The sequence below is a fragment of the Mustelus asterias genome, chromosome 16 (genome assembly GCF_964213995.1).
Source record: "Mustelus asterias chromosome 16, sMusAst1.hap1.1, whole genome shotgun sequence".
Classification (NCBI taxonomy): Eukaryota; Metazoa; Chordata; class Chondrichthyes; order Carcharhiniformes; family Triakidae; genus Mustelus; species Mustelus asterias.
In genome coordinates, this window is record NC_135816.1 from 68349807 (window position 1) to 68369931 (window position 20125).

At 43.2% G+C, this 20125-nt stretch overlaps 1 protein-coding gene across 2 annotated transcripts in view; it reads left to right on the forward strand.

The window, feature by feature from the left end:
- jakmip2 (janus kinase and microtubule interacting protein 2) overlaps positions 1–19774 on the forward strand; it is a 111273-nt gene extending 91499 nt beyond the window's left edge. For both annotated transcript variants that reach the window (XM_078231643.1, XM_078231644.1), the window contains 5 exons: positions 6974–7042; positions 7785–7862; positions 10824–11027; positions 19055–19120; positions 19724–19774. In XM_078231643.1, coding sequence (XP_078087769.1) covers positions 6974–7042; positions 7785–7862; positions 10824–11027; positions 19055–19120; positions 19724–19774 — 468 coding nt within the window. The remainder of the gene's footprint in view (positions 1–6973; positions 7043–7784; positions 7863–10823; positions 11028–19054; positions 19121–19723) is intronic.
- The last annotated feature ends 351 nt before the right edge of the window (positions 19775–20125 follow it).

A 20125-nucleotide genomic window follows, 5' to 3' on the forward strand; every position in this document is an offset into this window, starting at 1 on the left:
CTTTGTCAGAGCTCAGCTCAAAACGTTGGCTCCATTCTCTCTCCACAGGTGCTGTCAGACGTGTTGAGATTTTCCAGCATTTTCTGTTTTTGTTTCAGATTCCAGCATCTGCAGCATTTTACCTTTATCTAAAAAGGGAGAGCTGCTAACATGTCGACCAACAATGGAGCCAGAGGGGAACGTTGGGTGATCAGTTTAATGGCAATTGGATTGAGGGAAACAGAGATGGGTCTCGTGGACAAGATGAGCTCAGACAGGGCATGAGGGGAGATAGGAAAGCACCTAGAGAAAGATTCAAGTTCAGGGCTAGGACAAGAATCAACATTAAAGGAAGTTTGGCCAGGCGGGTTCGTAGAAGGAAGAAATATAGCAGAGGTGGCTGTCTCAATCTTAGTTACAAAGAAGTCCAAGAGCTCCTTGCACTTGTTTTTGGAGGCGAGGGTAGAGTAGACAGGGAAGAGGGGGTTTAGGAAGACAGTGTGGATTTGAGAAAAGAAGCTAGATGAATTCCAGGATGATTCAGGAATATGAGCAGATGTGAGTAAGACCCAGTAATGTTTGCAATGATTCTAGCTAAACCAGACGTGGATGGCTAAGTCAGTTGTGTGCCATTTCCTTTCAAGTCAGTGTTCCTTAGGCTTCGAGAGTGAAAATGAGAGCTGTACCAAAGGGAATGGCCGGGGTGAGAGAGAGTCATGGTTTGGTTTCGAACACCAAACGGGGAGATGAGGGCATGGTTGATCAATTAATAGCTGCAGAAATATTGTGATGAACAGAAGGCCAAAGGGTAGATGATTGGGATTTTGAAAGGCAGTTGTAAGTGAATTGGGGTGTAGCTTACTCCAGGGACAGGTGCAGAAGGAGGTATGAGGCCAGTGTGCGGATGTGAGTGGTGAACGATGCAAGGAAGTGATTAGAGATCCAAGGCAGGTGGTAGCCGGTTGTCTGCCTTTATGCTCTTTTTAAACTCTTTAAAATGTTTAAGAGTTTTATTTTCATACGTACACGACAACTTGAAAATGAGATTGTGTGCAGCTACTTTTAATCAAGAAATTGTGAGAATATCTCAGTGTAGAGTTTGAGTGACCAACCAACTCAATTCGTACAACCATATATAAACCAGAAACCTATAAATAATACCTGCACTGAATTATAAATAATGCTCATCTCTTATTTATCAAACAAACTGCCCAAATGCTATTTTGCACAATGGTGTTTTTTTCTATTCCACATTTGCTGTTAAAGTCTTGAACTATGACTTACAAATTCTCTTTTTTTTAAGTATACAGTTTGAAAATGTTTAAAACTATATTCTCTGAATAGATCAATACTACTACTAGTACGATGGGTAATTTTATCAGCATCTGGTGCTCCAGCAGTGCGGATTTACAAGAGGTTAATGAGTGGCACACTCTAGTGGTTATGGTGTAGAATTGGCTTCTTGCTCTTGCTTCATGTTGAATACTTTAAAGAGCACTTTATTTCAACTAGAATTGCTCCACCCAGTCAAACAGTCATTCTTCTCCATCATTTTTATAATTCCTAATTTTTTAATGAACCCAAACCTCCTTCTCTTTCTGTGTCCATATGTCACTCTTCCCTCGATATTAGATTACCAAAAGATATTAAGCAAATGATTGTCAGCTGCTGTGGGCTGCTGCCCACTGTGAATTTTGCCGAGTCTGTTTAAAGTGTATTGTACATTGAATGCTTTTAGCCAGCAGACATCGGGCTTACCGTCCATCAGTCTGATCTGGATTAAAGTCTAGTTCTCAAATATAGGTTGAGAGGCAATAGATCTAAAACTGAGATGAGGAGGAACTACTACTCGCAGAAGGTCATGAATTTGTGGAACTCGCTGCCCAATAGCACGATGGAGTCAGAATCTCAAGAAGGAGATAGATATATTTCGAATAAAAAAAGGAATAATGGGTTATGGGGAACAGGTAGGGAGGTGGATTTGAGTCCAGGGAGAGATCAGCCATGACCTGCTTGAATGGCGGAGCAGGCTCGAAGGGCTGAATTTGCCTACTTCTACTCCTAATTCCTATGTTCAAAGGAAAGCCTGCTATAAATCACTGCACCACCCGACTCTCCCAGTTGGAAATTACTGTCATAGTTTGATTCTAAAAATGGGTTTCTGACGAGGACGGTCTTTTTTGCCATCACAGAAAAGGAAACAACATTGTAAACATGGAAGTGGAATCAGTGATTGCTTGCCTGGGCAGCCCAATCTATTATAACGTTCATAACAATGTAAGGAATAATGTGGAAAGCAATGTGCAAGGAATTATCCATCTACAACAAATAAGTGGTTAGAATTAAATGGAAAACATATTAGTGCTCAGCAATAATTCCAAACTTGGGAAGTGCACGGCCAGCAGGAACTGCACAGAACTCGACTTCTGTCTAAATAATTAAAAACAGATATGACAGCAACAGCCCTGAAACATAATTGTATAATGCAAAGAATATTTGTAGTGGGTTCAATGTTTTCAGGATAGTTGGGACTCATGTGAATTATTCTTACAACTTTTACAGAACTTTGTTCCAAGCAGGTCTAACCTGTTCTTTATCAGTTTGGGAAGATCTGTACTAAAGGAAGCTGATGACTCTATTTGTCTCACCATCACTCCCACTTCTGTCTCCCCCTTTAAAGGTAAATGGAGGCAGAAAGCCCAGACCACCCTGTCATCACAAAAAAAAATTGCCAAATTTCGTCAGACACTTCAATGTAAATCACACCATCACTCATGCTGTCTTTACCTAACGGTATCATGCCTTAAATGACACAAGATCATTTGATAGATGCAGATGAAAAGGGCTATTCAACTCACCCATCAGAAAGATCCTACAGCCCTCTCCAGGTGTTAAACAGCTCCTGTGTTTATTTTCCTTTCTGACAATTCAATGAGGCAGCAATGAGCAGACTCTGCACAGACAATGACCCAAGCTGGGAATTGAACCCAAGTCCCTGGCGATATGAGGCAGCAGTGCTAAACACTGTGCCAGCGGCAGCTTGGGTCATTGTCTGTGCGGAGTCTGCACATTCTCCCCGTGTCTGCATGGGTTTCCTCCCACAGCCCGCAAGTTGTGCTGGTTAGGTGGATTGGCCATGCTAAATTCTCCCTCAGTGTACCTGAACAGGTGCCAGAGTGTGGCAATTAGGGGATTTTCACAGTAACTTTATTGCAGTCTTAATGGAAGCCGACTTGCAACACTAATAAATAAACTTTAAATTCATTCTACAGATTAGTCACTCGTGCGCAGAAAAACATCTTGAAATTTAGCTGACATTTGCAAATTTGATCATTTGAACTTGAGCCACCTCATCTCATTGCCATTGTATTATATCCTGCTTTATCATTGAAGAGGTTCAATCTTTAATCATAAAGGCTATTCCTCCCTCTTTACCATTTTCCCTATCTTCCCTGTAGCCTTTATAACCTGCTATATTCAGTTCCTGGTCCTTGACAGTCTTGTCTCCATCAGGGCTACTATGGCATACTCTTCAAGTTGAATTTGCTCCTTACAATTTTTGTGCATTTAGAGGTGAAAATAAAAGGCAACACTTCCTTCCCCCACATTCCTACTGAACCCTAACTTCAGCAATTTGTTAACAATGATTGGGAGGTATTGATAGAGTGGATTCTCAGAGGCTTTTACCCAGGGCTGAAATGGTTGCCACAAGAGGTCACAGGTTTAGGGTGCTGGGGAGTCGGTACAGAGGAGATGTTAGGGGTAAGTTTTTCACTCAGAGGGTGGTGGGTGCGTGGAATCGGCTGCCGGTAGTGGTGGTGGAGGCGGATTCGTTGGGTCTTTTAAGAGACTTTTGGATAAGTTCATGGAACTTAGTAAGATAGAGGGTTATAGGTAAGCCTAGTAGGTAGGGACATGTTCGGCGCAACATGTGGGCCGAAGGGCCTGTTTGTGCTGTAGCTTTTCTATGTTCTATGTTCTATGTTCTAATGCATGCACTCCATGACTTGTATGTGCTGTTATGATCTCAGTTGATGTTACAACTAGGCAGGAAGATCCCAGAATGGAACTCTGGCTCAAAAGACCATAACTTTTACTTTCTTTAGAAAACGTGGAGAAACAAAGTCGCAGGACCACTAAATAGTTTTAACAACAGGAAAAACATTTATTAAACATGAAAAGTTGGATTATGCTACAATACTCCTTTACTCTCCCCTTGGTTTAACAAATATGCCCAGACTTTAAGATTAACATGGGTTACAAAGTACATTTTAAGCATAATGATCTCAGTCAAACAATGTCCCTTTAAACACACAAGTTGGCTATAGTCAAATACACACACACTCTGGACCCAAGTTGGTGTCTGTGGATTTCTCCTCAGAATCCCCCAGATAATTGTCATGTAAGAATTTCCAAACTCCACTTCCAAAAACACGCTTTAAAATGTTCTTTCACGATAAGTGTTTACATTAGTGTTTTGCATTCTGAAATCCAGCCAAGGTTTTCCAAAAGATTTTCTTAAACAAAGCTTCCACTCCACTTTTAACAGCGGAATCCCATATCCAGGCTTTACATCATCCCCTTTAGGATTTCTTTGTCTTGATTGCTGTACAAACTGTTCACAATTGCTTTAAGTCTTAATTCTCAGATATTATTAATTGGTATCTAACTTTCGATTCATCACTGAAGTCTGCTTTTCCACTTTAAATCTGCTTAATGCAATTGCCTTGTTAACTCTGAGCACTTTGTTTATTCTTCCTTGAATTCTTCTAAACAATACCTTGGTCTCTGTTCTTAGCTTCAGTCATCTTAAGACATTCTTTCTGTCCCAATTCCCCAGTTATCTGGACAGTAACTGGTTCTTTGGGCAGCCTGCCTCTTTGCAGCTCCCTTGTCCTGTCTAGCTTCCCCAGGCAGAGTTTAGAGATGTTCACTCCCCAGTGTCCTGTCTCCAACTGCCAACAAATTCAGCTAAAACTAAAGACAGGAAATCCCTTCCCTCTGGAAAGTGGCCTCCTGTTGCTAAGAAATGACTTATTCTTCTCACACAAAAACAGAAAATGCAGGAAATCTCAGCAGGCCTGAAAGCTTCTTTGGAGAGAGAATAGAACTCATGTTTCGAGCCTGGATGACTCTTCGTCAGAGCTGAAAACAATAGAAAACGGATGATACTTATACTGTTCGGGTGAGGGGGAGGGAGATTGACAAAGATGCCACAGAGAAAAAGGCAAAGGGAATGTAAATGGTGGTGATCATGGCTGAGAAGGGTGCTGATAGCGGCCTATCAAGAGATCTGAATGTGTAAATGGCAGAGCAAAGGTAAGCAGTTACAAAGGACAATCTGAGATGTGTAACAGGTGGCCTTAGTGGAATGAGGGGAAGGGTGGGGAGATTAAAAAAGATGGAAAATGAAAAATTAAAAAATATATATGTAAATTAGATCAAATGAAATTAATTAATTAAATAAATAAATGGAAATGGGGTGAAGGTGGAGGAGAGAGTTCATGCTCTGAAGTTGTTGAACTCAATGTTTAGTCCGGTAGGCTGTAAAATGCCCAATTGGATGATGAGATGCTGTTCCTCCAGTTTGCGTTGGCGTTCACTGGAACATTGCAACAAGCCAAGGATGGGCTTTTGAACATGAGAGCAGGATGATGTGTTGAAATGACAAGTGACTAGAAGGTCTGGATCCTGCTTGCAGACGGACTGAAGATGTTCTGCAAAGTGGTCACCCAGTCTCCATTTGGTCTCTCTGATGTAGAGTGGACTACCTTGGGAGCAGCAAGACTTATCCTTCTCAATGCTTTTATTTACCTTTCACGCTGCAATCCTCTCTAAGCACTATCGAAACACAGATGGAACTTAATTAACCCCTACACATACAAACTCTTTTGTCCAGTATGAATCTAATTATATGTTTTCCTTTCCTTCCACAGAAACATTAAACTAAACCTATTTAAAACTAATACTTTGTTTCTAATGTTTACCGATGCAGATATAAATCCCTTAAAACCTCCTTGTTTTCCTAACAGTGTGACCCAATGTGTGTGTAGAGATTCCTACCCAATAGAAAGACCTTGGACCAGTCTTGTTATTTGCCAATTTTTACTCATGTTCCACGTTAAGGGGTTGGAAAAGCAACCAGAATGGCCGACTATCAGAGGCTCAGACAGTGGTAGGGCTCTGACTCTCTTACAATGCCTCATTAGATGTAGAGCCCTGAGGGGAGCGTCTGAGTTCTTGGGTCCTCCTGCTGGGAGGAGGGAAATGTGAGCCGCCATTTTCAGTAGATGCCCATAGGGTGCAATGTATGCTAATATGTCTGTCTGAACTAAGCATTGCACTGACTTCCAGTTGCAATAAAGTTAGCAAAAGCCATAGTGGCATCAACAATAGAAGAGGCAGTGAATACTCTCTGGTGCATCGCATATTTCTCTATTGCACACTTGGCCTGGCATGTTCATTCGTACTTAGCTAAGAACTTTATATACGAATGATCAACTTTTCTTTAACTTGTTTTAATCATGTATCAGGCTGGGGGTGTGTTTTTCCCAGGCTAATGATTTATGGATCCTTTCAGAATCTGATGTTAAACAGTGTTTTTTTAAAAATACCATACAAAGACCAGAATTAAACACAGTTTAATCATAATATCACACAATTTAGCATTAAGGACATTTTATGAAGGTGAATTTTCAGCTATTTGCCAAAAAAACTCAAGGTATAATCAAATTAGTCGAGGTTTCCAGTGGCTTCTTCAGATGTCTCAGTTTGGGTTGTCACAATGATTTAGTTTATTCTGTTGAATGCAAAATAAGCTAGTAAATCAAGTCATGGTAGAAGAATGTGCATAATAAATTATTTGAAAGCTTTTTTCAAAAATGAGGATGTGCTGGAAATCTCAGTAATCATGGTTATGCCATAGGCTGTGGGTCAGGCCCTTTAATTTGTGAATTTGCTATTAATGTTATGCTTTACCTTTCTCGCCCTCTAGTGGCTGCAACAGATTGAAGGTACTGAGGCTGCACTACACCAGAAGATGATAGACTTGGAGATCGAGATGGTACGAAATATAATTCTCGCTGAGTCTGGCGTGCTTTTGCCACTGGCTGATGTTTAAATATTCTGCTCCCGCCTCAATATTTCAAGACTTCCTGACACAGTTGTGGGCGTGTTCCTTTTTTATGACTCCACGCTGCTGAAGGCGCTGATGTTTTCTGGTATAGTGGGAGTTCTCCACTATCTCATCCAGGTGGGCACTGTGTGTGAATAGGCCGCTCACCTTGTGGCAGCTATGTCTGACCCTGGCTTCATTGAGGATCTCCCTTTCACCCAACGCCCACCACACCACAAACCCTCAGGGAGGAGGGTGCTTCTGGATAATAGTCAGAACTGAGAATGCTGGTGTTCTGCCTTTATCCATTTCACCGCTCTTTCCCTTATTTCTCACTGTGATGTATCCTGGCCGGTGCTACTCCCAATGGAGGGGTGTTAGTTGCATCTCTGGCGAAGGCACCTCCCAGAATCGGCTGACCATGTTGTCAGTTACTAGCTGTTGAAACCTTGGGCCTGTCACATGAAGGCCAGTGAAACAGTTTCACCACAAGTTGGTCCCCACCCCATCCAATTATCTTTGATTGCTCCACCTCAAAGAGGCTGCTGCCTGCACAAATCAAAAATTACCCAGGTGAGCAGAGAACCCTTTAAATATATGTTCCCAGAGTGTACAGTGATGCAATGTGTCCAATTATGGAATATTTCAGAGAAACAGATCTTAATTGAGTTGATTTTTATTTTTCTTGCAGGATATGTTTTGCAAACAAAAAGGTTACCTGGAGGAAGAGTTAGATTATAGGAAACAGGCCCTGGATCAAGCATATATGGTAAATAATCCTACTACACTTTATCCTGGGGTGTTAGTTATCCAATATGTAGCATTGCTCTGTATATTCTCTATAGAGGTCTCCTTATAACATCTATAGGATTTTCAATATACTAAATTCAGAGATATTATAGACAAATATTCATTACAGAGCTTTATCACACTATATGCAGAGTAGTCCTGGTTACTGTATACGGAGTTATCCTTACAATGTACACAGGTGTGATCTATTATGCTATGATCAGAAGTGTCATTAACCCAAGGCATGAGTGTTATTCTCTGAAACTGTACCGTTTAAACTTGAGCAGTGAATTAACCTACAAACTCCAAACTGCAATTTGAAAGTAAACCAAATATTGCTGAAGTATTTACTTGTTTTATTGAGCACCATTTCCTCTTGACCTCCAGATCCTTGGTATTTGTACTTGGTTTTAAGCTTTCCCTCCATAGTCTTCCACTAGAGAATTTTTACTAGAGGTGCACAATGATCACATTAATTAAAGGTAGCAATCCCACCTTCCTGGTGCCTTGTTCAAACTGAGTGACAGTGAAATATTGACTCTCCTCTCCTGATCTTGAGTGCATGCTCCTCCCCACAGCCTGCTTCAGCTGCTCTGCCTCAAAGCACATGTTCTTCCCCCGAGTCCAGCCACCCCTCAGACACCCCACTTAGCAAATGCTCCTTCCCTGAGCTAGCCCCTCCCCACTCCCCCTCAGATACCCTACTTTGACAAAGACTCCTCCTTTGAGTTAGGCCTCTCTCAGAAACCCTGCCTCAGAACACGTGCCCCTCTCCTGAGCCTGGCCCTCCTCAGGCACCGCCCCCCCCCCCCCCCCCAGCACATGTTCCTCGCCTGAGCCCAGCCCTTTTAGTGACCCCAACTTAGCACATGTACCTCCCCTAAGCTTGCCCTGATACCCCGTCTCAAAACACATGTTCCTCCCCTGAGCCTGGCACCCTCAGGTGTTCAGATACAAGATGCCCGCTTTGGCAGTTGGTTCTATCATGACCCTGTTCCAGCAGATTCTCAAATTGGGGGTGGCACGGTGGCACAGTGGTTAGCACCGCTGCCTCACTGCGCCAGGGACCCGGGTTCATTTCCCGGCTTGGGCCGTTGTCTGTGCGGAGTCTGCATGTTCTCCCCGTGTTTGCGTGTGTTTCCTCCAGGTGTTCTGATTTCCTGCCACAATCAGAAAGAAGTGCTGGTTAGGTACATTGGCAATGCTAAATTCTCCCTCGGTATACCCGAAAAGGCGCTGGAGTGTGGCGACTAGGGGAATTTCACAGTAACTTAATTGCAGTGTTAATGTAAGTCTACTTGTGACTAATAAATAAACTTTAAACATTAACTTTTAAAATTGCTCTCCTTCCTATTGTGCAGTGAAGGTCTGTGGTGGAAAGGAAATAGCCACAGTTTATACTGAAATCTGAATACTGGTGAAACTACTGAAGGAAAGCGCTGATTAGGGAGAAGGAAACTTGACGCGTTGTTAAGGGAAGGTTTAATACCCAGAACACACAAGTGGGATTTGGATAAGTTTCACAAAATATTCCACATTTCCTCTAATGATTTATGTCATCAACTGAGTCTTGTGTTACAAAATCCCGGCTAAATTGATTATTATTTTTATTCCTGAATAATCTGCTGTTGCTTAACTGTGAAGTTCTGCGTTACATATAAGTGTTAGCTCTTCAATGTGGGCATAATATGATGCCCATGGTCAGAATCCCAGTCAATTAAGAACTGAACAAAGTCACTGGATGAAACTTATGGTGTCCGGATGATTAAAGTATATCTCTCCTAGCTGCCCCATGTTAATATTAAATATGAAATATATACATTTGCCCTGTGAAATATTACACTCTTGTTCTTTCTGCACCCTGAAGGTGCATTGGTCAGACTTTCATTCCTTTCTGTAGCTAATTATTCCTGGAAAAGGTTGTTCAACTGTTGACAAGAGCTTATAGTTGAGAGGCACTACACCACATCAAGCATAGCCGCGTGCACAAGCATATGTGCAATTTTGCATGACCAATCCACTTAACCCGCACATTGTTGGACTGTGGGAGGAAACCCACGCAGATACGGGGAGAATGTGCAAACTCCACACAGACAGTGACCCGAGGCTGGAATCAAACCTGAGCCGTGAGGCAGCTTTGCTAACCACTGTGCCACCCCTTGTCAGATATACTGGCTGCTATTTCAGCCAGTTTCTTCCTGTTGCTGATTTTATTAAAAACTCCCCTTTCTGCAGCTGCTGTAGGCCCTTGAGAAGCAGCTGCATTGCCTGATTTCACACCCCTAAATTGGCAGGTAAATTGGGAGCAGGATTCAAGCCAGGGGCCTAACAGAGACATGATGAGAAATACCAAGCGCAGAAGCTGGACAGATTCCATGATGACCCACCCAAGCATCTGATACACACACAACCCCGCCTGGCTGTGGCAATTAATGATTAAACTGAAGTTTTGCAGGGTTGGGATCATAGAGAGCTGGGTGAGAGCAGGAGGATTGGCAGCAAGGGCAAGGAACCACCACCCGCCCCCCCCTCCTGTCCATTGATCAAACCTTTGATCAAGAGACCCGCACCCATGATCGCCCGCCACATCAGAGGTCACAAGCAGGTTTACTTGTTGAACATGCTGCTGGAGACAGGCAGTGACCGGATGAGTCCTTTTAGTGGTTACTAATGGTCAATTAAGAGTATCAATAGTTGGTAGGGCAGGAAGGCATTAATGTTCCAATACACCACCATCCCACCAAATTGCATACCCTTCCTGTCTCCAAGCTTGCCACCAGTGAGAGCAGAAGATTCTGCGCTATTAGACTACCAAGTACAGATTAGATACACAAGTCTGCTTTGTGCAGGAAATTCAGTGTTAAGCCTTTAACCTGCAGTCCTTTCACAGATCGTTCTACTTTTCTTTCATGGCTCCCACATTGTAACCTTGTTCTTTCAGCATATCCAAGAACTGGAGGCTACTCTGTACAATGCATTACAGCAGGACACGGTCATAAAACTGGGCGAGTCGCTGACGGAGAAGCAGAAGGATGACTTGCGAACGGCCGTGGAGAAATTGAGACGTCAGATGCTGAGAAAGAGCAGGGAGTATGACTGCCAAATTCTACAAGAGAGAATGGAACTCCTGCAACAAGCACATCAGGTAAGGATTAAAATAAGTAGCATGTTTCCAAAACTTCCACTGAATTGGATAGCAGATCTGTTGGTGTGGGGAGGAAGGGATGGGTCAGAATTTGGACAGAAAGTGAATCTACTGATATTACACTATATTTAAGTTCTTTCCTGAGTTCCAGCTGAGATGAGGGAGGATAAAAGTGCGTGCAGTCTAGCTAAGGTGCAGCCACTTACAAAAGAATGACTAGCAAGACTATAGCAATGTGCACAACCTTAGGATGCTCTAAAGTGCTCTACAGCTAATGGAGCACTTTTGAAATGTGATCACTGTTTTAATGGAGGAAACTATGCACAAAAGGCTCCCACAAAAGTACAACGAGATATATGACCAAATTATCTATTTTGGTGATGTTAGTTGAGGGATAGATATTGGCCAGAACTTCTCTGCTCTTCTTCGAAATAATGCATGGGATCTCTTGTGTCTAAGAACGTGATGGCACCTTGGCTTAATCAGAAAGAAGACACTTTTAATTATGCAGCACTCCCTCAGTAGTACACTGGAGAATATTATCATTATTATTCTTAGCATTCATCCACCTCAGGAGATGATGGACTGCACCCTGGGCGTATAGCCCTTCTGTATTGAACAGTGTTTGTTATGACTTGTTGGGTCCATTCATTCATTTGATTAGAAAAGGGGACAGCACTGATACATTTTTAAAATTGTTTTCTTTTATTGAACAGAGCTTAAAATGTTAACATGACAAAAGCAAAAAGAAGAAAAAACTTGGAGACTGGCTTTCTAAGCAAGCCAGGCCCTGTACTGAGCTTGAACACACTGAACTGGATCTTGAAACAGACTGAAAACATACACAAAAATCCAAACTATATTTTAACCGTTATTATTGGAAATGTTTTCCTCGGGCTGTCTCCATCTTAGAAAAACAATTCTTGCAGCTGCGGTTATGAAAAACTTGTTTGCCTGCTGTGGTGTACCCTTTAGGAATGCTGTCAGTTTTTAGCTAACTTTTAGCCTTCTGATTTTACATGTAGTCAAGTTAGCAGAGTTAGTTGCAGAGGCAGAAATCTTAAAATGAAGTATTTTGCCTAGACTGAAGCAAACATGGCTAAGCATACATAAGATCCTTCAGACTCTAGATGCTGATTCCCAAGTGAAGAACAATGGGTTCTCTATTATTGGTGCTTGGGTTTAGGGTCTAGATGGGGTTTCTTTAGCATTTGCATGTTACCCTAAGAATGGTGCAATAGACTGTTATTCGTAGAAACTGCCCTTGTTTAATTACAGATTTATTCACACATCAGTACTGAGAGATTGGATATTATCTGAGCAATGCTCTCCAGTTCCAAAATACTTGTAAGAGTAAACAGAGAGTCTTGAAAGATCAATGTGAGGCAAGGCTATCTAGCTTCTTCCATCTGACTCAATTTCTTACTTAACAAGGTATTGGATGATTTTGTCTATTGGGCACATCCTTGTGAGGGGAGGAGTGCGAATTAGCCCGGAGGTAAAATGGACAGGAGTTGACTCTGTCGTTACTTTTCTAAATAGGCAGCCCTTTGTCCTTTCTCCTGGTTGAGTCAGGAGAGCAGAGGGCCAGCAGTGGTTTGGGCAGCTATTCCATGGCGGCCCTGCATGATGCCTCCGTTGAAGCTCTGATCAAGGCTGTGGCGGACAGGAGAGTTGTTTTCTTCCCTTCAATAGGAAGAGAATCTCCAGTGAACCAGAGCATACAGGCATGGCTAGAGGTAACCTTGGTTACCAGCAGGCTCACACCCCTCCCAAGAGTCCAAATACTTTCTTCTGATGAAATCAAATCTCTTTGCTCTAGCGAAGGAAACTCTGTACCATTGCCTACACATGTGAGTTTCACTCTTGCTTTCTTGCAACCTTTTCACACTGTAGTCATGAGCACTGTGCTCCTAATATCTGTACTCAAATGTGTTCCTTGACCCGTCTGTGTTCCCTATGCCAGCCATTTGAAAATTGCCATAATTTGTCCACTATCCTAATGTGATCCGCAATGAGCTCAAGGAACAATTAAATGGAGCTTTGCAAGTTGCTGGCCTCCCCTCCCTTTGAAAATCTATGGTGTTGGGAACCAGAGAGGCCTACTGAAATAACTCCTCAGAGGCTGGAGTCCTTTCACGAGGTTCCCCTTATTTACAAACGTATCTCCACTCCTAAGATAGCTTCAGGTACAAAGTCAGAATCCAGAGTGTCAGTAGCCCTGACACTTCTCAATATATATACAGGTGAGACTCCCTGATTGGGCAGGCAATCATTACCTCAATCAGGAAGCTCATACTCCAAGAGGCCAACCTCATGGGCCTCATTGAGGTCATTACACTTATCCAGTGTGCAATTTTACGGGCCTGAACACACCCCACGTGCAATTGAAAATTCAGCCCATAATGTTACAGATGCCAAAACAGCCATCATGCAAATGTCTACAGAAAGGGAATATACCATGTACACCAACAGATACCCCTAACCACACCCAGGTAAAGAGAATCACTTTTGCCACATCTGAGCAGGATCTATTTAAAATCTGTACAGATAACAATTCAACCTACTGCAAAACAGCTGATTTTAAATGAGGGGCTGCTCGCAAGACTCAGAGTATAATTAGTTAGGTTCTGTTTTGCATTAGCATAATTGAAGCAAGTCCAGTTGAATCCAGTACCATGTCATTGAGTCGGCAGTGCGACGCTTACAATCAGGGGCAGTAAGCTGGTCCCAACGTGCAATGAATTTGAAAATGTTGTGCACTGTCTCTTTAAATAAGCAAATAGTATGAGGGGTTACGCACTGCCTTTTAAATAAACAAATTGGTTGAGGGATTTACACTCTCTTTAAATAAACAATGTATGAGAGATTTTGCAATCTCTGTTTAAGCAAATGGTCTGAAGGGCTTTGCAATGTCTCTTTAAATAAGCAAATAGCACCGAGGGATTTTGCACACATGCCAACTTTGAATCCACGCAGTGAGCCATTTCCCAACAGTGTCTTGAAGCTTTTGGATATCCTTCACTGGCGTTTGCCTGGAGTGCATCACTTGTGGCTTGGGCCTCTGAGCGGAATAGCATGTTATTGCCAACAATAAGATTTTATGAGAAAAACAGACGGGACAGATTGTAAATGTAATTGGCGCAGTATAATTACATTGGTGAAGGAGAAAGTGACATGGAGAGATGGTATTTTTAAATCATAAATCCAATGAATTAGTGGAAGTAACTGGAATTTCCCAGCTCTGGGTTTGCTTCCCAGATACCACAAGCTGTTGCCCAATGTATTCAACATTTATTAAATTGGCAAATTGTCCATTAGCATACCTCAGTAACTTTCCCTACATGGTCATTCTTACTCAAGCCATCCATGAGAAGTACCACATTAAGGCTCCTTCCTAGACACTATATGGTAAGGTGATGGTGTGGGGTGGTTGGGGGTTGGAGGATTTGGGGAAGGGATAGAGGACAATTGGTGGACAAAATGATCCATATTCTGATATTCTTCCTTAAAGCTAAGAGATATACAAAGATTAAGAGCAAATAGAGAACTTGAACCTCACTACAGCACACTGAGGGACAGATTCCCTTCTGCGTCACACCTGAGGCACATTCATCTCCCAGCTCCAAGGTAGAAGAAACAGTGGGGAAACCGTGATGCTGGGTGCCACCCTCTTTGTATGTCACATATACATTCAGAGATCTCTCCAAGTGGGAGGAGGGTTTGAGGGCACAGTCATGTAGATGGTAAATGAGGCAAGAGCATGGCACCCACCTCATTTTCTTAGGCTTTTGCTTGGCAGAGACTCAACTCTAGCAGTACTCTCAGTGGGCCTTTATGTCTGCAGAGGGACGAGGGGGTGAGGTGGTCACTTTACCTGTTTGGAGGACCTGAAGTATCGGCTTCCCTCAGATTTGACCAAAGTTAATGACAACAATGCTTACCATCTTTCAAAACTGTTTCTTGGCTATAGCTAGCCAGATGAGAAGGTGGCCAGCTGCTGCGTGGTAAAGCCTGTTCCAGCAGGTTTCGACCAGGGAGCCTAGAGGAGGATGGGAGAAATCGTACATTGCTGGATATCCATGGAGTGGGAGGCAGAAAAATCAGGGCCTGGGTGGTGGTGTGGGTGAGAGAACATCAACTGGGGAGGAGAGAAGTAATTTACCACCAAGCAGTGTGAGCAGGTCAGGAAGGAACTCGCATGCATCTAGAATCTTCCATAATTTCTGGATGTCTTGAAGCATTTCACAACCAAACAGGTAGTTTTAAAGTTAAAGTTTATTTATTAGTCACAAGTAAGGCTTACATTAACACTGCAATGAATTACTGTGAAATTCCCCTAGTCGCCTGTTCGGGTCAATGCACCTAACCAGCACGTCTTTCAGACTGTGGGAGGAAACCAGAGCACCCGGAGGAAACTCACGCAAACACGGAGAGAATGTGCAAACTCCACACAGACAGTTATCCAAGCCGGGAATCGAACCCAGGTCCCTGGCGCTGTGAGGCTGCAGTGCTAACCACTGTGTCACCATGCCACCCACTGCCACTGTGCCACACTGATAGGTACTGATTGAGGATAAATATTGACAGAGCTCTAAGGAGAATAGGCAGTGGTAATGGTATGTTAATTATATTGTTCCATACACAGGTAAAAGGCATTGTTTAATTAAGTACTTTGAGCACATAAAAACAGGGGATCGGCATCCACTTTTTATTTTCCTTAGAATTTGTTTCTTCCATCTAGGTTGCATTTCAGCCCCATGCTCCTCATTTTGGGCACTCAATGGAAGGTGGGAGGAGTGTGGGATTGGTGGGGGGAGGGGACAGGATGGAGGCAAGGGAGGGTCCTTCTCGCAAGTCTGCTCCTGGGCTTGGCCAAGTTGGGCCATAAGCAGGTCTAGGCAGCATGTGGTTGAGGAGGTACTCTGGCCCCACTGTCTGCCCCCTTCCATGGCTATGTCATGCCCAGATGTCTTTGGAGAGGGAGCACGCAGTATCCACTGGCATACTAATCATAGAATCCTACAGTGCAGAAAGAGGCCATTCGGCCCATCACATCTCATAGAATCATAGAAACCCTACAGTACAGAAAGAGGCCATTTGGCCCATCGGGTCTGCACCAACCACAATCTCACCCAGGCCCTACCCCCATATCCCTACATATTTACCCACTAACCCCTCTAACCTACGCATCTCAGGACACTAAGGGCAATTTTTAGCATGGCCAATCAACCTAACCCGCACATCTGCACTGACCACAATCCCATCCAAGCCCTATCCCCACAACCCTGTGCATTTTCTAGTCTCCCTGACATTAAGGGGCAATTTAGCATGGCTGATCCACCTAACCTGCACCTCTTTGGACTGTGGGAGGAAACCGGGGCACCCAGAGCAAACCCACGTAGACACGTGGAGAATGTGCAAACTCCACACAGTCAGTGACCCAGGCAGGAATCAAACCTGTGTCTCTGGCGCTGTGAGGCAGCAGTGCTAACCACTGTGCCACCTTCTGTGACTGGTGAGCACTATGGGGGCTGGATGTATCACTGAGCCCCAGAATAACATTTTACTTTGATTTGATAAGGTTCCTTTAAGATTTCATTTTTAGTTACAGTGTCCCTTTAACAGATTATTCCCTTTGTTTAATTTGTTTTAATTTGTGTGCATTAAAAATTAATATAAATAGGAGACCATTCCATGGCCAGTGAGCACGGTGGGGGCTGGAATGTTCCTACAATCCCCAAAATGACATTCACATTTAATTATGTAAGGTCCCTTTAAATTCCCTTTTTGTTACAGTGCCCTGAAAGGGCTATCATTTGGCTTAATTGGCTTTTCTTTATTGGTTAATTAGTTTTGTGTTACCACCATTAGGCAAAAAATGACCTTCCGTGACAGGTTGACAGTGTGGGGGCTGGAGTATATTATCAGCTCTGGAAACACCATTCTGATTTAAAAACAGAAAATGCTGGAAAATCTCAACAGGTCTGACAGCATCTGTGGGGAAAGAATAGAGCCAGCGTTTCAAGTCCAAACGACCCTTCGTCAGAGCGGCTTTGTACCCTAACGGCCTCACCTAAACAAATTTCGGGCTCAACGTGATGCTGAACTCTTCTTCCGCCACCTTTGTCTCCGTGCTCACTTCTTTGGGCAGGAATCCTCCCCCTGTTCAGCAGATCCTTTCACCCACCTCCAGTATGCCCCCTCCACCTGGACCCTTCCCTCTGGCCTTTTACCTGCTTTCGATCCTTTCATCGAGAACTGTCAATGTGACATCGGCTGTCTCAATATCTCCGCTCCTCTCAACCACTCTAACTTGTCTCCTTCCGAACCTGCTGCACTTCGCTTTCTTAGGATCAACCGTGACCTTGTCATCGAACCCGTCGACAAGGCTGGTGCTGTTGTTGTCTGGCGTACAGACCTCCACCTCACAGATGCTGAGCGCCAACTCTCGGACGCTTCTTCCTACCTCCCCCTGGGCCACGACCCGACCACCGAACATCATGCCATTGTTTCTGAGCTCTGACTAAGGGTCATCTAGACTCGAAGTGTTGGCTCTATTCTCTCCCCACGGATGCTGTCAGACCCACTGAGATTTTCCAGCATTTTCTGTTTTTGTATCAGATTCCAGCATCTGCAGTATTTTACTTTTTACCATTCCGGTTTAACTTGTTAAGTTCCCCTTTGAAGTTTGTTTTTTGTTAGGGTGAACCACCAGGGCCTGACACCCCTTTTATTAGTTTATCTTGCTGATTAATTGTCTTATTATTAAAATAGAATATAAATAGAGGACAGTTGGGACACTGGGGGTGGGATTTTATGGCCTTGCTCGGGCAAGATCGTAAAACCCGCCTGGGGCCAACAGAGATTTCCATTCTGGGAACCTCGCCTGCCCCGGAATTGGAGCAAGTGAGGTGGTAGGGTTTCGGCCTGGGTGTGTGGGAGAAGAGTTGTGAGACTGAACAAATCCAGTAAACCCTCTCAGTAAGGAAAACCTCTGTAACTGGCAGGCCTCAGTTTAACACTTTATCTGAAAGACAAGACCTCCAATCAAGTGTTTCACCATTACTGATGTTTGTATTGTGCTGAATGCCACCCCGGATTTTGTGTTCAAATCCATGGAGTGGATCTATTAACCTTCTCTCTCTGATAGGAGTGTAGTGACAGAGCCACAGTGACACTAGATTCAAAGATGCAAATGGACATTTTTCTGAAGTACGAGTGGTCAAATTTGTGCACAGAGGAAGTGGGGTGAGACCAACTGAAAAACAAAAGAAGGCTTCTTGGCTTTATGGAAATGCTGAGTTCCTGAAATCCTATTCTCTAAATACAGCACTATAGCTTTCCTTGGCCTGTTCCCAAACTCTAATGAACAGCATATCACTGCACCTTCAAATTTTGTTAAAGATATAAAGTTTATTTATTTGTCACAAGTAGGCTTACATTAACACTGCAAAGCAGTTACTGTGAAAATCACGGAATCATAGAATCGCTACAGTGCAGAAGGAGGCCATTTGGCCCATCGGGCCTGCAAGGACAACAATCCCACCCAGGCCCTATCCCATAACCCTACGTATTTACCCTGCTATCCCCATGACGCTAAGGTGCAATTTAGCGTGACCAATCAACCTAACCAGCACGTCTTTTGGAGTGTGGGAGGAAACTGGAGCACCCGAAGGAAACCCACACAGACACGGGGAAAATGTGCAAACTCCACATAGACTGTGACCCAAGACCGGAATTGAACCCGGGTCCCTGGCGCTGTGAGGCAGCAGTGCTAACCACTGTGCCGCCTTCTAAAATCCCCTCAGTTAGATCAGTTAATCACTTAGTGACTACAGTTCAGAATAATCTTTGTTGATGAGAATATTATGATTATATGTTTTTTGAAAAAAGGCATGTTCAGCTTTTATTCTAATTAAAAGCAACATGTTTAAACGAGAGCAAGATATGGGTGTGTAATGGTGATTCATTGTCACTGGAAAGCAGTGCTTGGTGCTTCACTCAGCGTGTACTTGGTTTTTCAGAGAATACGAGATCTAGAAGATAAAACTGATGTTCAGAAAAGGCAAATTAAGGATCTAGAGGAAAAGGTGAGTTTGTCAATTCCCCACCCACCAGTAGCCATTTTTTAACCCAGAGACACACACTCATGCAACAGTGGGCTAATATATCATCCCAACATGTCAGGAATTCAGTCAGGGAACGCAGAGAGCCCTACTGGACATTTTGATCATTATCAACAGAGAATCCTGTAGGACTTGCTGACCTCTGCATTTGAATTCATGATACATGTTTCTTACATGTGATAATCTGTGCTCAGTTACCCTTCAATGCCCCAGAAATGGAGAACTGCACGTTAATAGCAACAAGAAACACAGCATCAGTTGCAAGGAGTAAAACAAACCCATCAAAGGTGTGAAAATAGATACCTCTTTAACAGTATGGAATTGTGTGTTCTAATTATCTAACTTTAGTATCCTTGCCCAGCAATTGTTAAATAATGTTCTAATATTCCCTGAACATTTAATCTAACTGTAGAAAGGAAAGTATGCAGTATTTTTGAATGAGAATAGTGTCATAGTGTTATGCAGTGTTTGTAACATTTATTCCACGCATGCTTCTTGCATCATAACACTACTTGTTCTAAACATGTTGCTCTTCTTCTGTCTTTCCATTTTCTTTTCCGTTTCCAGTTTCTGTTTTTATTTCTGTTTTTCTCCCTTGCCTTTATCCTTTGGCCTTGATGTCAATGAGACTTCCCAATAAAGGTAAGTGACTCTACAATAAGTCCTTCTGTTGATATTGGATGGATGAACAACTATAAGAATGAACTGAATTTTACATGTTTGGCCTACCTGCATACATCCATTCAGACTTCCTAATGTGGCACAGTGGTTAGCACTCAAGCCTCACAGCACCAGGGACCCAGGTTCGATTCCAACCTTGGGTGACTGTCTGTGTGGAATTTGTACATTCTCCCCGTGTCTGCGTGGGTTTCCTCTGGGTGCTCCGGTTTCCTCACACACTCTAAAGATGTACAGGTTAGGTGTATTGGCCGTGCTAAATTACCCCTTAGTGTCCCAAGATGTGTAGGT